The 23,869-nt window shown below is 43.9% G+C and overlaps 1 protein-coding gene and 1 long non-coding RNA gene across 10 annotated transcripts in view; one reads left to right on the forward strand and one right to left on the reverse strand.

The window, feature by feature from the left end:
* Positions 1–2,150, reverse strand: part of LOC146337119 (uncharacterized) — an 88,241-nt gene extending 86,091 nt beyond the window's left edge. For 4 of the 6 annotated variants that reach the window (XR_014785354.1, XR_014785356.1, XR_014785355.1 and 1 more), the window contains exon 1: positions 2,019–2,150. This is a non-coding gene — a long non-coding RNA (uncharacterized LOC146337119). Of the gene's footprint in view, positions 1–410; positions 1,277–2,014 lie in introns of those variants that run through there. The other 2 variants (XR_014785357.1, XR_014785358.1) reach the window with 2 other exon arrangements.
* Positions 1–23,869, forward strand: DUT (deoxyuridine triphosphatase). Of its 4 annotated transcripts, XM_084817118.1 has the most exons (8): positions 1–1,430; positions 1,602–1,914; positions 2,577–2,787; positions 5,355–5,446; positions 6,565–6,609; positions 18,472–18,546; positions 19,204–19,274; positions 19,894–23,869. In XM_084817118.1, the coding sequence occupies exons 3-8, from the start codon at positions 2,624–2,626 to the stop codon at positions 19,948–19,950; spliced, it is 504 nt and encodes a 167-aa protein (XP_084673244.1). In that variant the 5' UTR covers positions 1–1,430; positions 1,602–1,914; positions 2,577–2,623; the 3' UTR covers positions 19,951–23,869. The 4 variants fall into 4 exon arrangements, with proteins under 4 accessions (XP_084673244.1, XP_084673241.1, XP_084673243.1 ...); XM_084817115.1 differs by having other exon boundaries at positions 1–2,181; positions 2,403–2,787; XM_084817117.1 differs by having other exon boundaries at positions 1–1,914.

Genomic DNA, 23,869 nt, shown 5'->3' on the forward strand with positions numbered 1-23,869 from the left:
AGGGCTCAAGCGCACTTTTAAAATGCCCTCAGAGGAGGTGGGCGGCAACAGCAGCGGTTTTTCCCAACCGTCGTCTTCTAAGGCGATGGCTGCCTAAACCTGTCCTGTACGGGAGGCAAGAGGAGATCGCTGCGCCGCGGCCAGTCGTGGGAGGCGGACCGCGGACCGCGAACGAGCGGCCATGGCCACGGCCTGGCGTTTCTTCAGGCAGCTTAACAACAGCAACAGTAAGGAGCCGCGCGGCGGGGGAGGGGAGAACCAAGAGCGGGCGGTCTGTTCGGTTGCTAACACGCTCAGAACGTCGCGAGACTCCTCCCACCTGGAGAAGGGGTTTACCACACGGGCCGCAGGGGCGAAATGTCCTTTTCTCCCCCCCCCCCCCAAGACACTGGGCCTGCGGCGCTCCTCACCCTGAGCGAGCGTATTAACCGGGCAATACCATTCCGTCTGGAGGGGGCGGCGAAGTGGATTCTGCCAGCAGGGCCTGCGGCGCTCCTCACCCTGAGCGAGCGTATTAACCGGGCAATACCATTCCGTTTGGAGGGGGCGGCGAAGTGGATTCTGCCAGCAGGGCCTGCGGCGCTCCTCACCCTGAGCGAGCGTATTAACCGGGCAATACCATTCCGTTTGGAGGGGGGGCGAAGTGGATTCTGCCAGCAGGGCCTGCGGCGCTCCTCACCCTGAGCGGGCGTATTAACCGGGCAATACCATTCCGTTTGGAGGGGGCGGCGAAGTGGATTCTGCCAGCAGGGCCTGCGGCGCTCCTCACCCTGAGCGAGCGTATTAACCGGGCAATACCATTCCGTTTGGAGGGGGGGCGAAGTGGATTCTGCCAGCAGGGCCTGCGGCGCTCCTCACCCTGAGCGGGCGTATTAACCGGGCAATACCATTCCGTTTGGAGGGGGCGGCGAAGTGGATTCTGCCAGCAGGGCCTGCGGCGCTCCTCACCCTGAGCGAGCGTATTAACCGGGCAATACCATTCCGTTTGGAGGGGGCGGCGAAGTGGATTCTGCCAGCAGGGCCTGCGGCGCTCCTCACCCTGAGCGAGCGTATTAACCGGGCAATACCATTCCGTTTGGAGGGGGCGGCGAAGAGGATTCTGCCAGCAGGGCCTGCGGCGCTCCTCACCCTGAGCGAGCGTATTAACCGGGCAATACCATTCCGTTTGGAGGGGGGGCGAAGTGGATTCTGCCAGCAGGGCCTGCGGCGCTCCTCACCCTGAGCGAGCGTATTAACCGGGCAATACCATTCCGTTTGGAGGGGGCGGCGAAGAAAAGTCCAAGGGGGGGGGAAGGGAGGAGGGGTAACCAGCGGGCCTGTGTCGAGCGCCAGCCTTCCCTCCACGTGGCGCCCTCCCACTCTTTGGACTTCAATTCCCATCAGCTCCCAGTATTCCTGGCCGATGGTCAGGAATGGCGGGAGGAGCGGCGGCTGATGGCTCCGGTTTCGGTGGGGCTGCGAGTCCATTCTGACTTTTAGTCAGAACTCTGAAAACGATATCCAAGGTGCGGGAACCCTGTCCTCAAAATAGGTTCGGCATCTTGGACTGCCCCTTTTAGAGTTCTGGTTGGCTCTGACGGAAACTCAGAATGGACTCGCAGCCCCACCGAAATCGGAGCCATCCGTGTCCGCCGGCTGAGAGTCCAAAACCTCTGGAAGGCACCAGGTTAAGGAAGGCTGGGATGATGGCAGTCCCAGCCTGGTACCGGATGCGACAGGAAGCCGGGTGAGAATGGAGCGGGCCGACAGACTTGCGAAGTCGACTCGAACGCGAAGCCCTTTTCTGAGCTTTCTTCGGGCGCTATCCCTGGTCTCTGGGGAAAGAACTAGGAACCGAGAGGAGCGCAGAGTTTTTCTTTCTCAACTCTCCAACAACAACAAAAACTATACGAGTTCCTGTGCTTCCTAACAGGGGTGCGTGTCTGTAGGGGGAAATGCTTTAAAATGACACCCCACCACCACACGCACGCGCACACCCCTTCCTGACGCAAAACAGGACCCGTGTCTTTCCTACCTACTTTTTGGAGTCGAGGAGGGAAGACGCCGCGAGCTCGCTAAAGCCCTCGCGTCCAGTTACGCTAAAGCCCAGGGTTTCGCCACTCTTCGCGAGGCGAGGCGCTCGCTTCCTCCGATTTCCCCTCACGTATCTCTACGAGAGCCGCGGGGCTGACGAGGAGAGTCGCAGCGGAGGCTGGCGGCTCCGATTCCGGTGGGGCTGCGGATCCATGGCGGGGTTCAGTCAGAGCCAGCCAGGACTCTAAAGGAGCTATCCGAGGTGCTGGACCGGTTGTGTGTGGGGGACGGACGACAGGCGGGCTTCAGCACCTCGGATAGCTCCTTTAGAGTCCTGGCTGGCTCTGACTGAACCCCACCATGGATCCGCAGCCCCACCGGAATCGGAGCCGCCAGCCCGCGCTGGAGAGCCGTTGGCCTCTTTCCCGCTCGGAAGCGCTTCCCTAACGGCTTCCCCGCGTCAAATCCCGCCCCCCGCGCCCGCTCATTGGCGTTTGGGTTTAACAGCCCACGCGCGGGAGAGAAAGCGCGGGCTTTCTACTTCTTTCCCTCTGTCTCCGCAGAAGCGGCGGGGCCTTCTTTGCCCGCTTCCCGGCCGCGCGCGCACGCTATGCCTTGCTCAGAAGCGGACCCTGCCTCATCCCCCAGCAAGAGGCTCAAGGCCTCCTTCAGCCCCGAGGAGCTCAGCAAGAGGCTCCGCTTCGCCAGGCTTTCCGAAAACGCCTTTGCCCCTTCCAGGGGCTCCTCCCGTGCTGCGGGCTATGACTTGCACAGGTGAGCCAGCCAGAGAGCTTATGCATTTGATTAATTTAAGGATGAGGAGTGAAACCGCTTCTTTTAAGAGCGCAGTTACGAGCCAGGTAGACAATCAGTAACGTGCATTTCCACTAATGCAGTTCGTTTCATTGAAAAGATAGATAGATGATAGGTAGGTAGATGATAGGTAGATAGGTAGATGATAGGTAGATGGTAGGTAGGTAGATGGTAGGTAGGTAGATAGGTAGATGGTAGGTAGGTAGATAGGTAGATGGTAGGTAGGTAGATAGATGATAGGTAGATGATAGGTAGGTAGGTAGGTAGATGATTGATAGATAGATGATAGATAGGTAGATAGATGATAGGTAGATAATAGATGATAGGTAGATGATAGATATGTCGTGCAATATGTAGGAAAAACTACAACGGACCTAAGAACAAGATTCCATAACCACAAATCTGCATGCATACTAAAAAACTAGACCAGCTTGTTGGCAGACTTTTTAATTCACCTGAACTAATAGTCTCTCAGGCTTACAGTTACTTCCAGTTGAACAAACAAAGAACGCTGACAGGCTTGACATAAAGGAAAACTTCTGGATCTACAGACTCAGAGCTCTTAGTCCATATGACCTTAATCTGTATAATATGATAATTCATAAACTTCATACCACTCATACCTCTGGGTTTTTTTTCTCCTCGGAAATTGCCATCTCCCAGAATTCTAAACTGCCACTCTTGGTATCCATTTAACATTGCAGCTACTGATAAAGGCGGAAGCCAAAACGTTTAATTTCAAAATTACTCTGTCTTTACATACCACATTTCCAGAAATGTCACTACAGCGGTGTACAACAATTCAAATAAAAACAATAATGCATTAACAGTGCAATCCTATAAACACTTTCCTGGGAGTAAACCCCATTGAACCGAATGAGACTTACTTCTGAGTAGACATACATAGGATTGTGCTATAAAACAGTAAAACAAAAAACTTTGTCAGTAGCTTGGGCCATCTTCCTTATCCTCTTGCTTTCTCTTCTGAGGCGACAGTATATCTTGTCAAATTAATCTCATTTTGCATCTACAAGGATCATCGGAGCTCAAAACCCGTGATGGAATTGGGGTGGGGAGGGTCATTAATGAAATCCACAAGGCCCACCTCTGATTCCAGCAATTTTAGCGAAATTATGGCCTTTCCCCAGGGGCCTCAGTCTTCTAAAAACAGCCATGGGGCTTTCACAAAAGGTATTATTATTTAAGACTTACTATCTTGCTTTTCTGTGTAATGGCGCCCCATGGTGGCTAACAGCAAATAAGATAAAGTACAACATGAAACAACCGTATAAAAGAGAGGGACCTTGGACCCTCTATCCCCCCCCCCCCCCATAATTTGTGCACTGCTCAAAATGTGCTTGAGAGGCCCATCACGTAATCTAAAATTAGGTGGCTATAGTGTGGTCACTTTGCAATTGTTCAGTAATCTTTAACAAAAATTATATCCAGAGTTGAACATCCTGTTAGATCCCTAGATTTGTACTACAACTACTTATCTTTTGGACCTGTGATTCACTCTTAATGTCTATACCATGTGACTCGCTTCTAAATTGTTAGTGTATGTATTGTCTGTCTTTGTTATTTAGAGCAAGAGTGACCATATGGAAAGGACCTCCATAGTTGTACCAGAGAGGGGATTTTGGCATGTGCCGCTTGTCAGCAATTGGGAGAAGTTGCACCTGCTGAGTTTCCCTCTTTACAACAATTAACAGTAAAAGAGCATTTGGTTCTTGCCCCTGTCTACTCTCATTCTCTATTTCTCTCTGTTACAAAACTTTTTTAAATATTGCTGGTATCACTAGTACAGTTTACCTTAGATCAGGACATGGACTACTTGTGACACCTGACCTACTGTTTGAATACTAAGTTGATGAAGCACAATATTTCAGAGGTGTCCGTATTTTACATTTCTTTCCCACCTCCTGAAACCAGATAGAGAGTCAAACTGGGCTAAGAATCTGAATCATAGCCTGTGTACTTATTACTAATACTAATATTTAGCATTAGCAGTTAGTTGTGGGATGTGTTTAATATTGCAATTCAGTAATACAGCAACTCGTTTTCTAGCGTCAGAAACAGACACATAGGCAGTAGCCTAACCATGAATCTGGTTAGCTTTCATGCTTAGTTTTGTTGTATGTTATGCGCCTCTTATGTCATTTAAAAATACTTGGATAATATCTTATTCTGTTCACAGGAGTGCCCGCTCGCACAACAGGGCTTTTGCACTGCCAAAAATAACCCAAACAACAGGGAATGCTTGTTTCTGGAACAGGGCAAGTCAGCAGAGCTCATAGAAAGGAGCTCTGCTGACCTGTCCCAATCCCAAAATGAGTCTTTCTGCTTGTTTCCGGGTTTATTTTTAGCAATGTGAAAGCTCCATTACATGAGCAGGCTTCTGTGAGCGCAGCAGAACCAGCGGATGCATCTCTGTTGGATGCTTGAATGCAACACTCTCAATATAGTAATTGAGATAAAATGTCTGCTACCATCGTATGGCAATAACATACCTTTCGTTGCTTTCCTAGTGCATATGACTGTGAGATCCCTGCTTCAGGAAAGGCTATAGTGAAAACAGATATTCAGATTGCTCTTCCTGCTGGGTGCTATGGTCGTATAGGTAAGTTGGGAAACAGAAAGCTTATAATTTTGCAATGCCTTCTAGGGCTTCTCTCATGAAAACTGCACAATACAATTTTTAATTCTCATAACTCTCCATATGTATTCTTTCCTGGAAATCATCCCAAAAGTGATCATCTGTAAGACTACATTACCTCTGAATAGTCTCTTGTGTTGAAGTGTGTATACGATTTGCCTAGGGCAAGTTTATAGTGGCTTCTCAAAGCTGTGTTTAACAGCCATATTAATGAATTCATTTGTATAATCTAGAATTTGAACATCTTCATTTTATGTGAAGCACATCATTTTGTGTTGCTTTGCATCTGGAATTCTGATAATCATACAAGTCACATCCTAAAACTTGCTAGGTCAGCAAATACTGTGTATGGTGTATTGGTACAATATCACAAACCACAACATTTTGTCAGCAAATCAGCGTTTTCAGATGTGATTCTCTAAAGATTTCAGTTGGTTTTTATTTTAACCAATGAAAGCAAATTCAGTGTGTCCTTTTGTAGTTGAGGTCCTGAACTTACTTCCTGCATAAAAGTGAACTCTATGTCATTGGGCTGTTAGAACTTGTTTTTAACAATGTTTACTAATATGACTACAGTAATTCTGTTTTCAGTATGTAGTAGAGTTTTTATTCTGGGGCCAAAATGTTTTCCTCCTGCCTTACCTGAAAAGAATCACAAACCACCGAGTGGGGCGGAGGTATCACAGCAGTTGTTCTGTCATGCCATACAACTTTCTACTGGCCACATCAGGTATCATAAATTTGTTAAGGAAGTATGAATGGATCTTTCCTGTTTATTCCTGGCTTCCTTAATCAACTTAGCCATGTTCATATGTGTCATGCCTGTAATGTTAATCAATGTGGGTGAAGCTACATGTTGCAGCAAAGAAAACAATTATTGCTAGATGCAACTCCTTAAAAACAGCTCTCTAATTAAAGTCACTTTTAAGTTTTGTATTTATTTTTTGCTGAAAGCAGCCATATAATGCTCTTGCTGGAAACATTTTAATATGTCTAAAGTGCTTAAATTTTATTAGTGTTGAACAACGTGCATTGGATAATATGTACATTTTACAAAAATCAGTGTATTTTCCCTATTTCAGCTCCTCGGTCTGGATTAGCTGCAAAACATTTCATAGATGTTGGTGGTAAGTTAATTTTTTATATACTATAATACCGGTATAAATTTGCATGCTGAAAAATGAAGTACATACCTTAATGTTTTCAGATTTTAAAATAATCCCTAGTTGACAACACTGAAACTTCAGATTAAATATGCTTGTTCAGGTGCTGTGTGGTTCATTACAAATCTGCACATTTTACTAGTAAAAAAAATACTGAAGGGCAGAATATGATTTTTCATAGTAAATAAATCAATCCTCTGTAATTTCAATGGATAGGTTATACAAGATCCTTTATACATATAAAATGGTGGATGGCCCACCACTTCCAAAGCTTGGCCTGCACAGATCAGTGAGGGCAGGGGTTGGGGAAGCAATTTGATCAGACTTTTTTAGTCCTACGGATCTTATTTTTTCAGAATTCTTTCACCAGTGGAATCAGGGGAGAGGGAATTAGCTACGCCAACTCAAGGCTGGTGTTGGTGATTTGGGCCTAATCTGGTCCCTCTCTGAGGAGGGAAAGGCCTTTGGATCCAAAGCTGTGTCTGTCCACTCCCAGAATACCCCATTGTAGGGCCTACTGCGGTGGTATGTTTATGCCCATGGAACTTTCCACTGGCATAACAGGAGCCTCCAGGGTGGCCCCCTCTTTCGCTTCCTGTTTACTGACGTTCCTGTCTGCTAGCAGAGGGGCACCTTTGCCACTTCCTAATCTCCCTGGATAGCTGTTTGAGGAGGTTAGGATTGCTCTGCCCATCTGGGTCTAACCACCTGTGTATTCTAGAGCATATTTTAGTATATACACCTGTGTGTACTGAGAGTTTGCCATAGAACGTGCCTTATACTCTCCATGCAGTTGTATAATCCAGGGGAAGATCAGTGGTAGGCAAGCTATATTTTAGATGAACTTGTCTGTTACTGTGGGTCTTCTTATTGAGAAGCCCCTTATAAGCTTCCAAGAGAGCCCAGAATTCCCTCAGACATAATTTGAAAACTAGTATATAGAGAGAAATAATGGATTTCTTGTTAGGACAGCATGCCCAACTGAGTTCAAACCAGCAATTTAATATCTGGCTTACATAATTTTTGCACTGTCTGATATGTAGAGATGATATGTATACTGCTCATGAATGATAATTTAATGACTATTAATGTATTCATATCGGAAACCTTTCTTAACCTTTTGAAAAGTCTATATGCGTAATAACAAGTGACAGTGCACAAAATACAAGTAAAAATGTTACATAGAGGTTGCTCTTAGTATAAAACCTTTGTATGATACTTATATTTTTAGCAGTGCTCTGTAGAAAAGCTCTCACTAGTTTCAATGAAAGTAGGGTGCAGCCTATGTAAAGGAATGTTGATCTCCTAACATGAGTTTTAATTGGTTAATAAAATTTCCATATAGGTAATCATTCCATAGTATGCATTCTTTGTTTTTAGATCAGGCACACAGGTTACAGCAGATGAATTCCACCCTATGTGAGAAAAAATGGGCAATGCCTCTTAAGATGATGTTTCAATCTTTGGTTTTCTAAGCACTTGTTTAACTTATTAAACTAGGGTTACATTATTTGAAATCCCAAGCTGTAAACAGCATGTTGGGGAAAGTTGGAAACACACAAGAATCTGTTTAGAATCACAGCTGGTAGGTGTGGATAGTTTTCCTACAAGTAAAATGCCAAAGTTTTGACAGAGTAAGGTTTTCTGCCTTACATCAGTCCTTCCCATTGCCAGTTCTTGTGCATGAATTTTCCAGTTATGATTTAGATGCTTTCCACCCAAAGTACATAATGTGAATATAGCATATTAAGAGCTTTGGGAACTTGGTTGGAGTTGAGTATTATGGAATATATTGTACCCTTAAATGATTGTGTAAATACTTCTCTGTCTCTCTTAAACTGGGGATTAACAATCTTGCCTAGAGGCAAGTGGGTGCATCTTAAGTCTGGTTGCATTTGTTTCCATCTTGACCCTTGTCTCCCCATCCCTCAAATTGCTTGCCTTAGATTTGGAACGATTCTTTCCTTTGTAGAAACACTGTATGCATGTCCACTCATACAGCTAACAAGAAATTATCTTTTCCATTGACTCAAGTTGTTGTCTGGGCACAATTAGTTCATTTGAACTCTGTATAGGCTTTTCAACACTTGGTTTAATCATATCCCAGCTTGCTTTGTTTTAATATAAAAAATGCCCTATTAATCATGTGATAGTAAAAATATATATCACGTTATTCAGCTTGACAGCTGGATTCACAAGCAGCTGAGATTTCTCATATGGCTGACTTGGAGCTGCATACAATAAATTAGCCCTCTATCCCTGACGTTTGCATTCTCTAATACAGTCAAATGGGTTTCTTAAACCCTTTCAGTTAAGCCAGCAATAGTAATGGGTTTCTTAAACCCCTTCACTGACTTGCTCTGATCTTATTTCCACCACTCACCGCAAGCCTTAAACTATTCAACAAACTTCTTTCTGTTCCAATGGAGCTTGAAATTAACATGGTTTTGACAACACTTATGCTACTACTTTTATCATAGAACTATATTAATAGCCTTAGAGCAGCATACTAGAAAATCTCATTGCTGTTTGAAGGCAATACCTGCAGTATATAATCTTACATGGCAATGAGGTGTCAAAATAACTTCTTTTTTAACTTACTATCTTCTGTGTCTGGTTCTTTTGTTGGGTCCTGTGGCTGTGCTCCCATTCCCCTGGGCTGATGGATGTGGCATAGGCTTCCTGTGCAGCTGTGGCAGGGTAGGTGGGGCTTCCTTCTGAAGGGATGGCTCCACATTGATGCAACATATCAATTGGCTTGGCTGTTCCTTGGGCTCTGTAAGATGATTGCCTTTGTTGATCAGTTGCCTGTCCATCATGTGCTGGCCCTTCCTCTTTGTTAGTGACTAGCCCCCCCCACCAGATAGATGCACTGCTCCTTTGCATGCTGCCTCCCCATCCCTGCTCAGGCACCTCCTTTTCCTGGCTCATGCCTAGGTGACTGGCTGCTTCCTGGGATGTCTTTCCTCCTCCCCTGCTATTTCCCCACTGTATGTCTAGGGTTTGCTAGCCCATCAGTGTGAGAATGTGATCCCTGTCTACCAACCCCTAGTAAACACAGGAGTGACACATGGTAATGATAATGATTTTTTGCGTAGCATCTGGGGTGGGGTAGATCCTGAAAGGCTCTGATGTCTGAGGTTGCCTACTAGTTGCTCCAGCAGGTCTCCTGTGCCTTGGTTGTTGTATGACAGAAAAGAGGTTTTGTGTCCCTTATCGTTCTAGCTCTATGTTAGAAACACCTTTATCTATTGTCTGACTGTAATGGAACTTGCTAGGAACCTGCCTAGTAGGTTTGGGGGTACTCTTGGATCCAGAACTGTCACTTAAGGCACAGGTGAACTCAGTGGCACGGGGCACTTTTTATAAGCTTAGGCTGGTATACCAACTACGCCCTTATCTGGACAGAGATAGCCTAGCTGCAGTTATCCATGCTCTGATAACTTCTCGTCTGGATTACTACAATGTGTTATACATGGGGCCGCCTTTGAAAACGGTCCGGAAACTTCAGCTGGGCCAAAATAGGGCAGCAAGATTGTTAACAGGGACTGGCCTGCGAGCTCATATTACGCCAGTACTTTTTCAGCTGCACTGACTGCCGGTCCATTTCCGGGCCCGATTCAAAGTGCTGGTATTAACATTTAAAGCCCTTAACGGCTTGGGGCCAGGTTACCTGAAGGATCGCCTCCTCCCATATGTGCCTGCCCAGACCTTAAGATCATCGTCAGCGGCCCTTCTCCGTGAACCCCTGCCAAAGGAAGTGAGGCGGGTGGCTACTAGGAAGAGGGCTTTTTCTGCTGTGGTGCCCCGGCTGTGGAATGAGCTCCCTGGTGAGGTTCGCCTGGCACCTACACTGTATTCCTTTCAGCGCCAGATGAAGACCTTTTTATTTTCCCAGGCATTTTAGCTTTCTAGACTTTTAGCTTTGCTGTTTTAAATCTGTACTTTAAACTCCTGCTGCTAGGTTTTATTATGGTTGTATTGTTATATTGTGGTTTTAATGTTCTATATATTTTAAATTGTTTTATTGTGTGCTGTTTGGTTTTAATTTTTGTGAACCGCCCAGAGAGCTTCTGTTATTGGGTGGTATAGAAATGAAATGAATAAATAAATAGATTACATAGATAGTACAAGTTGGCTGGCAACCCCACAGCAAACAGCTGGCTGCGAGCTGGTCGCTGCTGGTGAAGATGAGGTGAGCTTCCCTCGTGGTCTCCATGGTAGAGGGTGGTTCCTTTGTCCCATTGACTGTACCTATTGAAGAGCGGCTTGTGAAAAGTAAAACAGGGGCAGAGCTCAACGAACCACAGTCAGCAGCTACTGCACATAGGCTGGTCTGGGAGCTGCAGCTAGTGCAGAATGCAGCAGCTCAGCTATTGTCGGGAGCTGCTCCTTTTCAGCATGCAACTCCTTTGCTGAGGGAGCCGCACTGGCTGCCTATTCACTACCAGGCCAGGTTTAAGTTTTTGTTACTAGTATATAAAGCCCAAACAGCTTGGGAACAGGATACCAGAGCAAGCACCTTATCCCTTATCACCCTGCCCAGTCACTGAGGTCATCAGATGAGGTGCTCCGGGTGGTTTCGCATAGCCCTAGGGCCTGGTTGGAATCCACCCCAAGTAGAGCCTTCAGTTTGGTGGCTCCCTTGCTGCGGAAGTCCCTGCCTCTGGATGTCATGCAGGCACCAACATTGTTTTGTTTCTGGTGCTTGCTGAAGTCATTTTTCATAGAATCATAGAATAGTAGGGTTGGAAGGGGCCTACAAGGCCATCGAGTCCAACCCCCTGCTCAGTGCAGGAATCCAAGTCAGAGCATCCCTGACAAATGGCTGTCCAGCCTCGTCTTGAAGGCCTCCAGTGTGGGAGAGCTCACCACCTCCCCAGGTAATTGGTTCCATTGTCGTATTGCTCTAATAGTCAGGACGTTTTTCCTGATGTTCAGCCGGAATCTGGCTTCCTGTAACTTGAGCCCATTATTCCGAGTCCTGCACTCTGGGATGATCAAGAAGAGATCCTGGCCTTCTTCTCTGTGACAACCTTTCAAGTACTTGAAGAGTGCTATCATATCTCCCCTCAGTCTTCTCTTCTCAAGGCTAAACATGCCCAGTTCTTTCAGTCTCTCCTCATAGGGCTTTGTTTCCAGTCCCCTGATCATCTTTGTTGCCCTCCTCTGAACCCTCTCCAGTTTGTCTGTATCCTTCTTAAAGTGTGGTGCCCAGAACTGGACACAGTACTCCAGATGAGGCCTAACCAGTGCTGAGTAGAGGGGAACTAGTACTTCCCGGGATTTGGAAGCGATGCTTCTATAAATGCAGCCCAAAATAGCATTTGCCTTTTTTGCAGCCACATCACATTGTTGGCTCATATTCAGCTTGTGATCGACAACAGTTCCAAGATCCTTCTCGCTTGTAGTATGGTTGAGCCAAGTATCCGCCATCTTGTAACTGTGCATTTGGTTTCTTTTTCCTAGGTGCAGAACTTGGCATTTGTCCCTATTAAATGTCATTCTGTTGTTTTCTGCCCAGCGCTCCAGTCTATCCAGATCACTTTGAATTTTGTTTCTGTCTTCCAAAGTATTAGCTATCCCGCCCAATTTTGTGTCATCTGCAAATTTGATCAGCATTCCCTGCACCTCCTCCTCCAAGTCATTGATAAAATTGTGGAAGAGCACTGGGCCCAGGACTGAGCCCTGCGGTACCCCACTCGTTACCTCTCCCCAGTTTGAGAAGGTCCCATTGATAAGCACTCTTTGAGTCCGATTCTGTAGCCAACTGTGGATCCGCCGGATCATTGTTTCATCTAGCCCACTTTGAGCTAGTTTGCTCATCAGGATATCATGGGGCACTTTGTCGAAAGCTTTGCTGAAGTCGAGGTATATGATGTCTACAGCATTCCCACGGTCCACAAGGGAGGTTACTTGATCAAAAAATGAGATCAGATTTGTCTGGCAGGACTTGTTTTTGACAAATCCATGTTGGCTTCGAGTAATCACGGCATTGTTGTCAAGGTGCTTCCAGATGGATTGCTTTATGATCTGCTCCAGAATTTTCCCAGGGATTGATGTCAGACTGACTGGTCTGTAGTTCCCAGGTTCCTCCTTTTTACCCTTTTTGAAGACAGGGACAACGTTAGCCCTCCTCCAGTCATCTGGCACTTCCCCTGTCCTCCATGATTTCTCAAAGAGAATAGACAGCAGTTCTGAGAGTTCTTCTGCCAGTTCCTTTATGACTCTAGGGTGCAGTTCATCTGGCCCTGGAGATTTGAACTCATTCAAAGTAATGAGGTGTTCCTTGACCATATGCCTGTCGATCTCAAGCTGCAATCCTGCCCCTTCAGCCTGTACTTCACCTTTGCCAGGGGGGTCACAGACCATCTTTTGGGAGAAGACTGAGCCAAAGTAGGAATTGAGCACCTCTGCCTTTTCTTTGTCATCTGTTATCGTTTTGCCATCCTTATTTAATAGCTGAACCACCATTTCTTTCCTCTGCCTTTTACTATGCACGTAGCTGAAGAAAGCCTTTTTGTTTTTTTTAACATCCCTTGCTAACCTCAGCTCATTCTCAGCTTTAGCCTTCCTGACGCCATCCCTGCAATTCTGTGCTATCTGCCTGTACTCTTCCTTTGTTACTTGGCCTTCTTTCCACTTCCTATATGTGTCCTTTTTTGTTTTCAGGTCATCCCTAAGCTTTTTGTGAAGCCACATTGGCTTCTTCTGTTGTCTTCCACCTTTTCTTCTTGTTGGAATTGCTTGTGATTGTGCCTTGAGAATTTCCTTTTTTAAAAGCTCCCACCCATTTTGGACTCCTTTTCTCGCTAGCATCGCTTGCCATGGGACCTTACTGATCATTGTTCTGAGTTTATGAAAATCAGCTTTCCTAAAATCCAGGGTACACGTTTGACTACACTCGGCTTTTGCTTCCCTTAGAACCAAGAACTCAAGTACAACATGGTCGCTTTCCCCCAGAGTTCCTGTAACTGCTACTTTATCCACTAAGTCATCTCTGTTGGTTAGGATCAAGTCAAGGATAGCCGATCCTCTAGTTCCTTCCTCCACTTTCTGTAGGAGGAAGTTATCCGCCACACAAGTCAGGAATTTCCTGGAGGGGCCATGTTTTGCAGAATTTGTCTCCCAACAAATATCGGGGAAATTGAAGTCCCCCATTACTACTACATCATGCTTCCTTAAAACATTGGCTATTTGCTTTTCAAAAGTTTCATCCTTGTCTTCTCCTTGATTGGGTGGTCGGTAGTAGACTCCGACCACCAGGTTCCTTTTATTCTTTGCTCCATTTATTTCAACCCAGATGCTCTCGATGGGGCTACCAAGCTCCTCCTCCTGTATTTCTGTGCAGAGATATGTATTTTTCACACACAGTGCAACCCCACCTCCCTTTCTGTTCCTCCTGTTCTTTTTGAACAAGTTATATCCTTCAATTGCTGTATTCCAGTCATGAGAGTCATCCCACCAAGTCTCAGTTATACCTATCAGGTCATAATTTCCCTCTTGTATTAAGAGTTCAAGTTCGTTCTGTTTGTTTCCCATACTCTGGGCATTAGTATATAGACATCGAAGACCATGTGCTTCGTAGTCTGGCTTTCTTCCTACATGTGTCTGAAGACTATTATTGGGCGCTATCAGAGCTGTTCTCTCCATTGCAGTGCATGCGCCTATGTCCATTGTTACCCCCAACATTACATCTCCCTTCCCCGTAGGATTCAGTTTAAAGCCCTCCTGATGAAGTTCTTCATGCTGTGGCCAAACACATTCTTCCCATCCTTTGTGAGGTGCAACCCATCCCTAGCCAACAGCCCATCTTCCAGGAAGTATAGCCCGTGGTCCCAGAATCCAAATCTCTCTCGTCGGCACCACCTTCGTAGCCAGTCATTCACCCGGAGTATTTTTCGTTCCCTTTCTATCCCTCTTCTAACTACTGGAAGGATGGATGAGAAAACTATCTGGGCCCCAAAGTTCTTGAGTTTCCTTCCCAAAGCTTCAAAGTCTGACGTGATCTCTTCGTAGCTCCGCTTGGCGGTATCATTTGTTCCCACATGGATGAGAAGAAAGGGATACCTGTCAATGGGCTTTATGAGTGCAGGCAACCTTTCAGTCACGTCTCTAATCTGTCCTCCCGGGAGACAACATACCTGGCGAGTCCATGGGTCTTCGCGACATACTTGGGTCTCGATCCCACGCAGCAAGGAGTCTCCCACTACTACCACTCTTCTCTTCTTCTTCTTGTAGGCCTGGGTTTCATCGCCTCTGTTTGACTGACCTTTAGCCTCTTTCTCACTCTCATGCAGGTTCCCCTGTGATTCTTCCTCTGCAGGCTGTCCTCCAGTCTCATCCGCAAGTACCTGGAATCGGTTCCACAGCTCCACTGCTTCCACTGGTGTAGAGCGGCGTCTAGTTCTTCTTCTCCTAACTGTCACCCTTTTCCAAGGAGTATCCTCTACTCCATTTTTCTTCACCTCAGCATTTCCCACTGCCTCATCTTGCTGTTGCTCTTCAAGCTTCTGGTCTGCCCTTTGCTGCTGTAGTTCCCCCATTCTGTCCAAGAACTCTTCGTGTTCTCTTATTCCCCGGAGGGTCGACAGTCGCCGCTCCAGTCCACTTACTTTTTCCTCCAGCAGCGTGATCAACTTGCACTTGTTGCAGGTGTAGGCCATGTTGTTCTCAGGCAAGAAAACAAACATGGCACACACCTTGCAGGTCACCACCACTGGAGAGTCTTGTCCTTCCATAGCCTCTTTTCCCTTTTTGTGTCTAGCTTTGTGATTGTTCTAGACTAGCCTGTGCCTGCTCCTCTACTCAGTAGAGGTTAAAAGCAGAGTCCCACTGGTGTGAAAGTGTGTGTTACAAGACAAATAAATGGAAAAAAGTTAGTTAAAATAAAAAATGAAAATAATTTTAAAAAATGAAAAAAAATGTTAGGGGCCTCCCCCTTGACCTCCCCTGCCGAATTCCCCTGGCCAACTCCTGTTTGCTCCCCCGTTCGCTCGCTCTCTGGGAGCTTGCCTGCTTCTGTAGTCCCTGGAGCAGCTTGCTCTGCTCTGCTGTGCTCTGCTCAGCTGGGAGGCGGGAAACAGACTTTTATTTCAACAAGCCTTCCCCAATTGACCAGCCATGGTTTTTATTGGTATTCTGCTTTTAAAATAATGGTTAATAATTTTGTTTTGTTGTTCACCGCTACAGAATCTGTTTAGATGTGGAGTGGTATACAAATGCTGTACACAAGTAAATAAATAGTCCCTAGAGCTGGATACACAACAGATGTTTGTGAGGGAGTGAGAGACCAGAGGGAAGAGTGAGTGATACCACTTGAGTACTCAGCCAGTGCTCCTGTCTCAGCCTCCTCCCCACTATACCTTAAGCTGGGAGAGGGAGCTTACATTGATTGTGATCATAGCCAGTCCTTCCCCTTTTGAGAGTGGCAGTGAGATTCTGTGCATGAAGGAACAGCTCATCCTGCTGCATGCCTTTGCATTATGAACCTGCAAAGTAAAAGTGCTTATGAGTGATTAGCCAGTAGTGTCAGTGGTTGGAGCAGAGGCTTTGTCCTACAGGGCCATGCCGTTGTGTGCAAAGTGCCCTTTCTTCCTGTTTCCCCTCACCAAGTTCAGCTTTGTGAGCTCTATGTGTGCACAACATGGGGCCAGAGAGAGATAGCCCCATCCTGTGTGCTATGTCATCTGAGCTAAGGTCTCCCTATGTGGGGTTTAAATACTGGTGGTAGTGTGCTGTGATTGGGTAATGAGTTACACCATATCGTATGCTCTGTTGTGGCAATGTGAGAAGGACAGTTGTTGATGCAGGATAACTGTTAAAATATATTTCTCTCCCGTTAAAATAAATGGGAGGAACATTTTTTTATTTCAGGTCTGGGACTGGTGTAACATTGTGCCACCGATGGGGGTGGGGGCATATAGGATATGGCATTAGTGTGCTTTCCCTATGTGCTACCCATGACGCCAATCTATTTTGGTTGTTCCATTGGTATATCTGGGTTGTTCCGGCAGCATATCTCAAGTTTCATTTGCACATGGGGTTTCTGCCATATCCTATGCCTCTTAGCTGTAGCACAATCCTTTAAAATAGTAAAACGAAAATTTTTATTCTCTTATCCCAGTAAGTAATGGAGCTTTGCTTCCAAGTAATTCTTAAATTGAAGTCTTAACATAAGAGCATCTAAAACAAGCAGAGCTATGATTTAAACCAGTTGAGGATTTTGCTGCTTAACTTTCCTTCTGATTGCTGATATCTTTTGAATGAAGTAGCTTAGTTGTTCACCGCTACTTAAAAACGTAGCTACTACTAGTATTCCAACAAATCCCAATGGTCCAGTCCCATAAGCTATTGCACCCACAAGTCAGTATATTGGATTTGGTTTAAGATACAAGACTCAGTGTTGCAACTTACGGTGATATGACAGCAATGCAATTTGTCTGTTCAAGGTGCCTGGAGAGCTGAAATGTATGTCCGGCTAATCAGAACTGTTTAATGCACCTTCATAGTCTCAAGATAGCAAACAAAACCTGTGGCATTCATTTCTGCTTCTTATGCCACACAATGAATATTTGGAATACTTGGTTCTTGGTTATCTTTAATCTTTGCAGTTGAGTAAATGGACATAATGCCAAAGGACTCTATTATGCTTCATAATACTAAATGATTTAAAATGCACACACATTAGGAATAAATCTATGAATACTGAGTAGAGCTGCCATTGAATTTGATTATCTCCTCTAGTTGGCTGATATACATGCTTTTCATTTTGCTCCTGTATTAAAATGCAGTTGTCCTGGGAGATTTGTGAATATGAATATTTAAAGATTATCTTAATTCTGAAAAAGTTATTAAGGGAATCTCCATAATCTCTATGTTTGTGTGTCTATCTATGGAATGAAGAATTTCAACAGTGTGTGTTCTTAGTCTGGCAGAAAGAGTATAACATTTCATGGTTAATATTCTGCATTGAGACCCAACAATGAATTACCTGTATTCTGCTGTCTGGTTCCTTTTGGTTTGCTCTTAAATTTCTTGGGCAGCCCAGTATTATTTCTTACTTTAGCTGCTCTGACACAAGCAGAGACTTGCTCCGTGATTGCAAAAATGGCATGTTGTTTAAGGCAAATGTTCAAGAGTTCTCTGGCTGTGCCCCACTTGTCCTTAACTCCCCTTGCTGCAGCTTCTACAAAATTGCACTAGAACCAGGAAGACAAGGCTATTCCTACATGAGGTGTGAGGTACAAGCAGTGTCCTCCCTTTGCCCCGTCCCTGTTTCAAAAAAATATTTACATAGCATGCTACACTATATAATGACCTTTACTACTCAGTTGATTCACAGTCCCATTGAAACTAATTGGAGTTTTGCTACTGGATTAATTTGGACATAACATTCATAACTTAAACCATAGTTTGTTAGGCTGGGAAGAAGTATTAGGCTTGCACATTCCCCTCTTACTGTCTTTTGAATTAAGATCCTGGTTTGTAACATGACATTAAATTACAGTTCTTTGGATGTAATGGGAAATGGTGGTTTAAAGAGACCAAAATCAAAACGCCAAAGTCAGAAGGAAAGGGGGAGCAAGCATACAGGCCCAATGCTCATACCTAGTTTAATATACTATAACTTATTAAGCAAGGAATGTTATGTTTCAACCACCTCATTGATTTCAGTGTAATGTGGGTTGCTGCTAAGTCAGTTTCACATTTCAATACTCAGGTGTTTTGAACAGCCAAGCAGAGGGTGGAATCTCTTAATAGGTGGCATAAATAGGTAATAAAAGATATACTTCATTACATTTGCTAATCATAGTATTTTTACAGCTGGGGTTATTGATGAGGATTACAGAGGAAATGTTGGTGTTGTACTGTTTAACTTTGGAAAGGAACCCTTTAAAGGTAAGAATTAAACTTGGTGATTTAGATATCCAACTGAACTTTGTAGTCTCTCAAAAACTTCCTTCTCTTCCACCTTCCGTTTAGAACATGATCTAGTGATATATTACTTACATGTAAAAAGTACAATCCTTAATATGAAAGATCTAATGAAAAATGAGATACTGCTTTAAGTTTCTGGTTGCAGCTTGATTTTTCAATCTTTACAAGGTTGTGTGGCCAGCCTAGTCTTTGTTTTAGAGGATGCTTATTTTTCCTGGAATTAAAGAAACATCCAGAAAAGGAAGCAAATGGCATAACTGCTCCATTTGTTTTGTATTCAAAGTTTCAAGCATAACTCTCTTGCTATACCAGAAAATGGCAGGCCCAAATATTAGAAAGTTCAGAGAGTTTGTGACTGAAGTGTACAAAAGAAATAAATGGGTGGGGGTGGGGACAAAGCTACACTTCAAGAGTAAATTTTGTAAAATACCTTACCTGAACAATGCATTGGCCAGGCCATGGTTTAGCATGAAATTAACCATGCTGAGTTTCCCTTTTGAAAAAGAAAGGGAAGATATGAATATAACACATTCCTGTTGATAACTATATAATTATATAGTAGTGTTCTTAAAGTATCAGTACTATGATTTTTAAACCCTTATTGTTTTGGTTTTGAAGTTAAAAGGGGGGACAGGATTGCCCAGCTGATATGTGAGCGCATCTACTATCCTGAACTTGAAGAAGTCCAGGTAAGAAACCTGAAATATTTTAAGTTGGGAAAGAGTTAACTACTAGCTCAACTGACTTATTGTTAAAAAAAAAACAAAAAACAAGGAATGAGATCCTATTTGCTCTTGAATTACCGATTCACTTCAGAGCTTGTCATTCACTATCTACTGCATTTTATGGGTTAATCCCTTGCCCTCAAACAAGAAAGATATTGGCCTGGTTTGCACAACACAACAGCCCATCGTGGTTTAATTTACCCACAGGGGCTGTTGCATCATGCCTGTGGGTGCCTGACTTGCTGTGGCGTGTTGTGCAAACCCAGGCAGCACGCATTGTTGGAGGGTTAGACAACCTTCAAACAACCCCAGAACAAGCCATTAATTATTGGAGGGTTGTCTATCCCTTAAACAACCCCCTGCCACCTGGGTTCGCATGACAGAGCAAGCTGAGCACCCACAGGCACCATGCAAAAATGGTGCCCATAGGCACCTGGCACAATGCGACAGCCCCGTGGGTAAATTAAGCCACAGTGGCCTGTCGTGTCATGAGAACCAGGTCACTGCAGTGGATACATTTCTAAAAATTATACAGTAAGAGGCAGTAACTTTTAGAAAAGCTGACTGCATATGTTTCTTTCAGGTGCTGGATGAAACAGAACGTGGTTCAGGAGGCTTTGGATCCACTGGACAGAAATGAGAGCTATTACGTGTAGTAAATGACTTCATTTTAGTATCTTTGTATAAAGCATTTTTGTATAAATAAAACCTTTTGTTGCTAGATGTTTTTGCTTTTTCTTAACGAGGAGCTGAAGTTACAGCCATTTTGCAAGGAAAAGGACTTAACATTTGTCACAAAACGTGGTTCACTTTGCTTACTTATTTACAGCAGATGTTAATGTAATGCTGCTGCCATGTTGATGAATCTTCAAAGATAAAACTATCAGAGAATAGTGGACAACTTTAAATCCATGCAAAACGTATTTGTTTACTTGAACCATTTATATTGTTTTGCCACAATTGTTCCTAAGGCATCTTACAAAAAACAGTGAAATCACAATAAAATACTTTATATAAAATTGTGGTTAAAACTATGACTGGAACAAAGCAGTATGTCCAAAATCAGCAAGAGTGGGCCAATAAAACAGGATCACCCCTCAAATACATGAGAGAACAGGGTTATCTTTAACTAGCTCATAAAAGCCGGTGGATGTGTCTGGGGAGGATAAATGGGACACAACCATAGAAAAGTCCCTATTGCTAGTTGCCACTTGCGATGCTAATTCTGATCTGAACTGTGTCTTCTGGACTATTGTCCAGATCAGGTTAACCTTATGCAATAGCTTTTGCACTTCCTGGATATTCTGACATAATTCTCAACTCAAAAAAGTATCTGGTCGCTACTTGCAAGGGCACCTGGAAAAGGGGCAATGCTACATGTTATGGTAGCTGTCTAGGGGCCATAGGATTGCTCTCTTGGCCTGTCTATTAATAGCCTACTGTCAGGCCAGAATGGAGCCTCTTCCCCAGTGCAGACTACCACTCCCAAAATAGCTGAATCTTAGGGTACTTTGTAACATGCTATTCTATACAGCTGGAATAGATGGAGGAAACAATTGTCTCCTGGTTTTCCCACCCCCTAAAATGGTTTATTTTACTCCAATTTTGAATTTACAGAAGAGACTCTTCCCAGGCTTGTGTGGGGAAATGATATTAAAAGGTGTACTTCAATGCAGTGCCAAATGAAAACGGACCAGAAACTTCAGGAAATTTGCACAGGTACAATCATTCTGCTATTCCACTATTTCCAAGTGCAATTTCCTGCACAAAAAGAGGAAGACTGGCTAGCTCAAAATGCAGCCTGATGCTGTTTGAGAATTTTCTTCAAAAACAAAAATATATTTTGTTGAAAAGAACTCACAAACAACCAAAAGCTACTATAGAAGCAGGAGGTGGAAGTAAAACACAGGAGGAAAGAGAAGAAATATGGCACTGGATCATAAGGCAGCACACACACTTGGCAGCTCGCCTTCCCATCTGGGCACCTACTAGTCCTTGACCTACTTAGTTCTGCGATGGTGCTAAATTCTGTGCTTGCAGACAGTTCTAGCCCCATCAATAATTATCAGAGGTGCAGATAAAGCTTTCTAAGAGTCCCTGCTATAGTTAGAATGGAATTTGATATGAACAGTATAATCATACGTATATTCATAAACAATGGTACCAGTTAATCATGGAGAAACACTGAGTACTTCCTGTGCAACAGGACCATATGTGTACTGAGCATTATGTATCTGTGCAGAGGTAATCCTAAAGGAAAGTATATTTGCAATTATCCTACCTGGGCATAAAACATTTCATTTTATGGTTCATTTCTTTAAAAAAAAACTTTAAAATCTTGTTGAGCTGAAGAATCCATATTGACCTGAAGAAGAGAATCTGCAGAACCTGTGCCAGTAAGGCTCTGGAGAAAGTTTATCTACATTGAGAAAGCAGTATTTCCAAGTTCACCTCAAGATGAACTTTTCTAATGTAAATCAAAACGCTGGAGAACCAAGCTTTCTAACTGCTCTTATTTTGCAGTGATTTCCAAGTACGTCCTGCTGAGCTAGCAGCCTAGCAAAAGGATACTTAAGTCCGCATTTAATTTCATCATCCTAAGCCACCACAGAAAAACAGTTGAATAAAACAAATGAACACATATAACGACTTAACAGTAGACACTACGATGTCTATCTTTCTGCCTGAAAAAGGCCATTGCATTTAAAGACCCCATCAGGTGGAGAGATACTGGTATGAAGACACAAGAGTCGTGGTTTATTTATTTACTCAAATAGTTGCCGAATAACTCATTGTCTGGGATATGTACAAAAGACATTAAAACAATTTAAAATCACAAAAAATACATATATATAAACTAGCACTAAAATCATCTTCATAAAACAGGAAAGCTAAAAAAAAAAAAAACCATACCAAGCATCAGATAATATAAACCTAAAAACACTCTGGAATAGTAGCCACACTAAAACACAGCATTTAGCAAGATAAAAAGTATCAGATCTTAATAGTGTGCAAGAATAAAAAGTTATTTGGCATCAGAAAGACATTAAAAAGGGGTCTCTGGGGTAGGGATAGAAGCATCTGTCAACTGGGTTCTCTCAGTGTCTCACTTTTCCAGTCTTAAGTTTGGTTTATCCCAAACATTGAGATTTTTTTAAAGTTTACACAAAAAATTGTATACACTTTTGTGCCTATTTCTCCTAATGCATGCATTTTTATGCAGTTATACCTCATATGCTCATTTTTGTAAGCAATTTTCCTAATACAGTACTTTTCACAATGCAGTCATTTTCACTAACATGCACATTTTTGTGTGCATATTCCTCTGATGTGTGCATTTTTTGATTGGAGAACTTTATTGCAAAATTCAGAAAAGTGCAAAGTTCGGGATAACTTGAGTTTCAGTTCGTGTGTTGGTTCAAAAGTGAAAAATTATATAAGTTGTCATTAAAATTCAAATTGAACAAATTTCTCCCATCCCTACAGCAGGGACAGCATTTCATAAGTGCAATGCCACTACAAAGAAGCTCCTTTTTCTTATGATCACCTGCCATACTGCAGGGGCATTCAGTGAAAGGCCTCTGTTAATATCTCAGAGCATGGTGTGGCCTGCCTCTACAATGGGTAGGTACATAAAGGAAGAGGGGATCCTTCAAATACGCCAGCTCAAAGTTAAGAAGCTCTTTAAAAATCGTAACCAGCACTGAATTAGGCCTGAAAATGGATGGGGAGCCAGTGAAGATGATATACTACCAGCATAATATGCCTATAATGTTGGTCTTGGTCCCCTTGCAGCCCTATTCTGTACCAACTACAGTTTCTGGGCTGTTTTTAAAGGCAGCCCTATGTACAATGCATTACATTAATATAAGTGGGAACATTGTTTTTCTAGCCAACCTGGACAGTCTGAGAATCAGAGGTCCCAAATTGGTTGGGACCTTTGCCAAAGCTGTCTTCCAGTATGTATTATGATTTGCTGCAGCTTTTTCCGCCCAAGCCAGTGTGCAAATAAGCAGAAGGACAGCTTTGTGAAAGGACAGCTTTATTTTTAATTTTATTACCACATTTGTATCCCACCTTTCCTCTAAGGAGCCCAAAGTCACACACATGCCCACCCTCCCTGGTTTAGTCTCAAAACAACCTTTGGAGGTAGGGAAGGATAAGAGATAGTAACTGGCCCAAGGTCACCAAGCGAAGGTTATGACTGAGTGAGGATTTGAACCTGGGTCTCCCCAGTCCAGGTCAGACACCAACCACTGCACCAGACAGGCTCTCAACTTGCCCTCTGCCCTTGCATGGCACAGCCACACTGGTGGGGTGTTAAAAGACCACGCAAGCTTTGCCCTAGTGCCAGTTCACAAAGTTGTACCTTTGCACCTAGGCTTGATCACGTTGGCAGGTTGTAAGAAGGGGGTAAAATTGACCTCTGCCTCTTGTGTGGCATACAAATACTTGGAGCTTTACTAAAAATAAAATTCTGCAGCTACCAAGTTGAATGTAGCCCAGTAGCCATGTATGGTGACCTGCAATGTGTTGGACATCCCTCCTGTTCTTGCAGT

This window comes from Heloderma suspectum, chromosome 11 (assembly GCF_057233095.1).
Source record: "Heloderma suspectum isolate Gila_16-S chromosome 11, 16-S_ref, whole genome shotgun sequence".
Lineage (NCBI taxonomy): Eukaryota > Metazoa > Chordata > Lepidosauria > Squamata > Helodermatidae > Heloderma > Heloderma suspectum.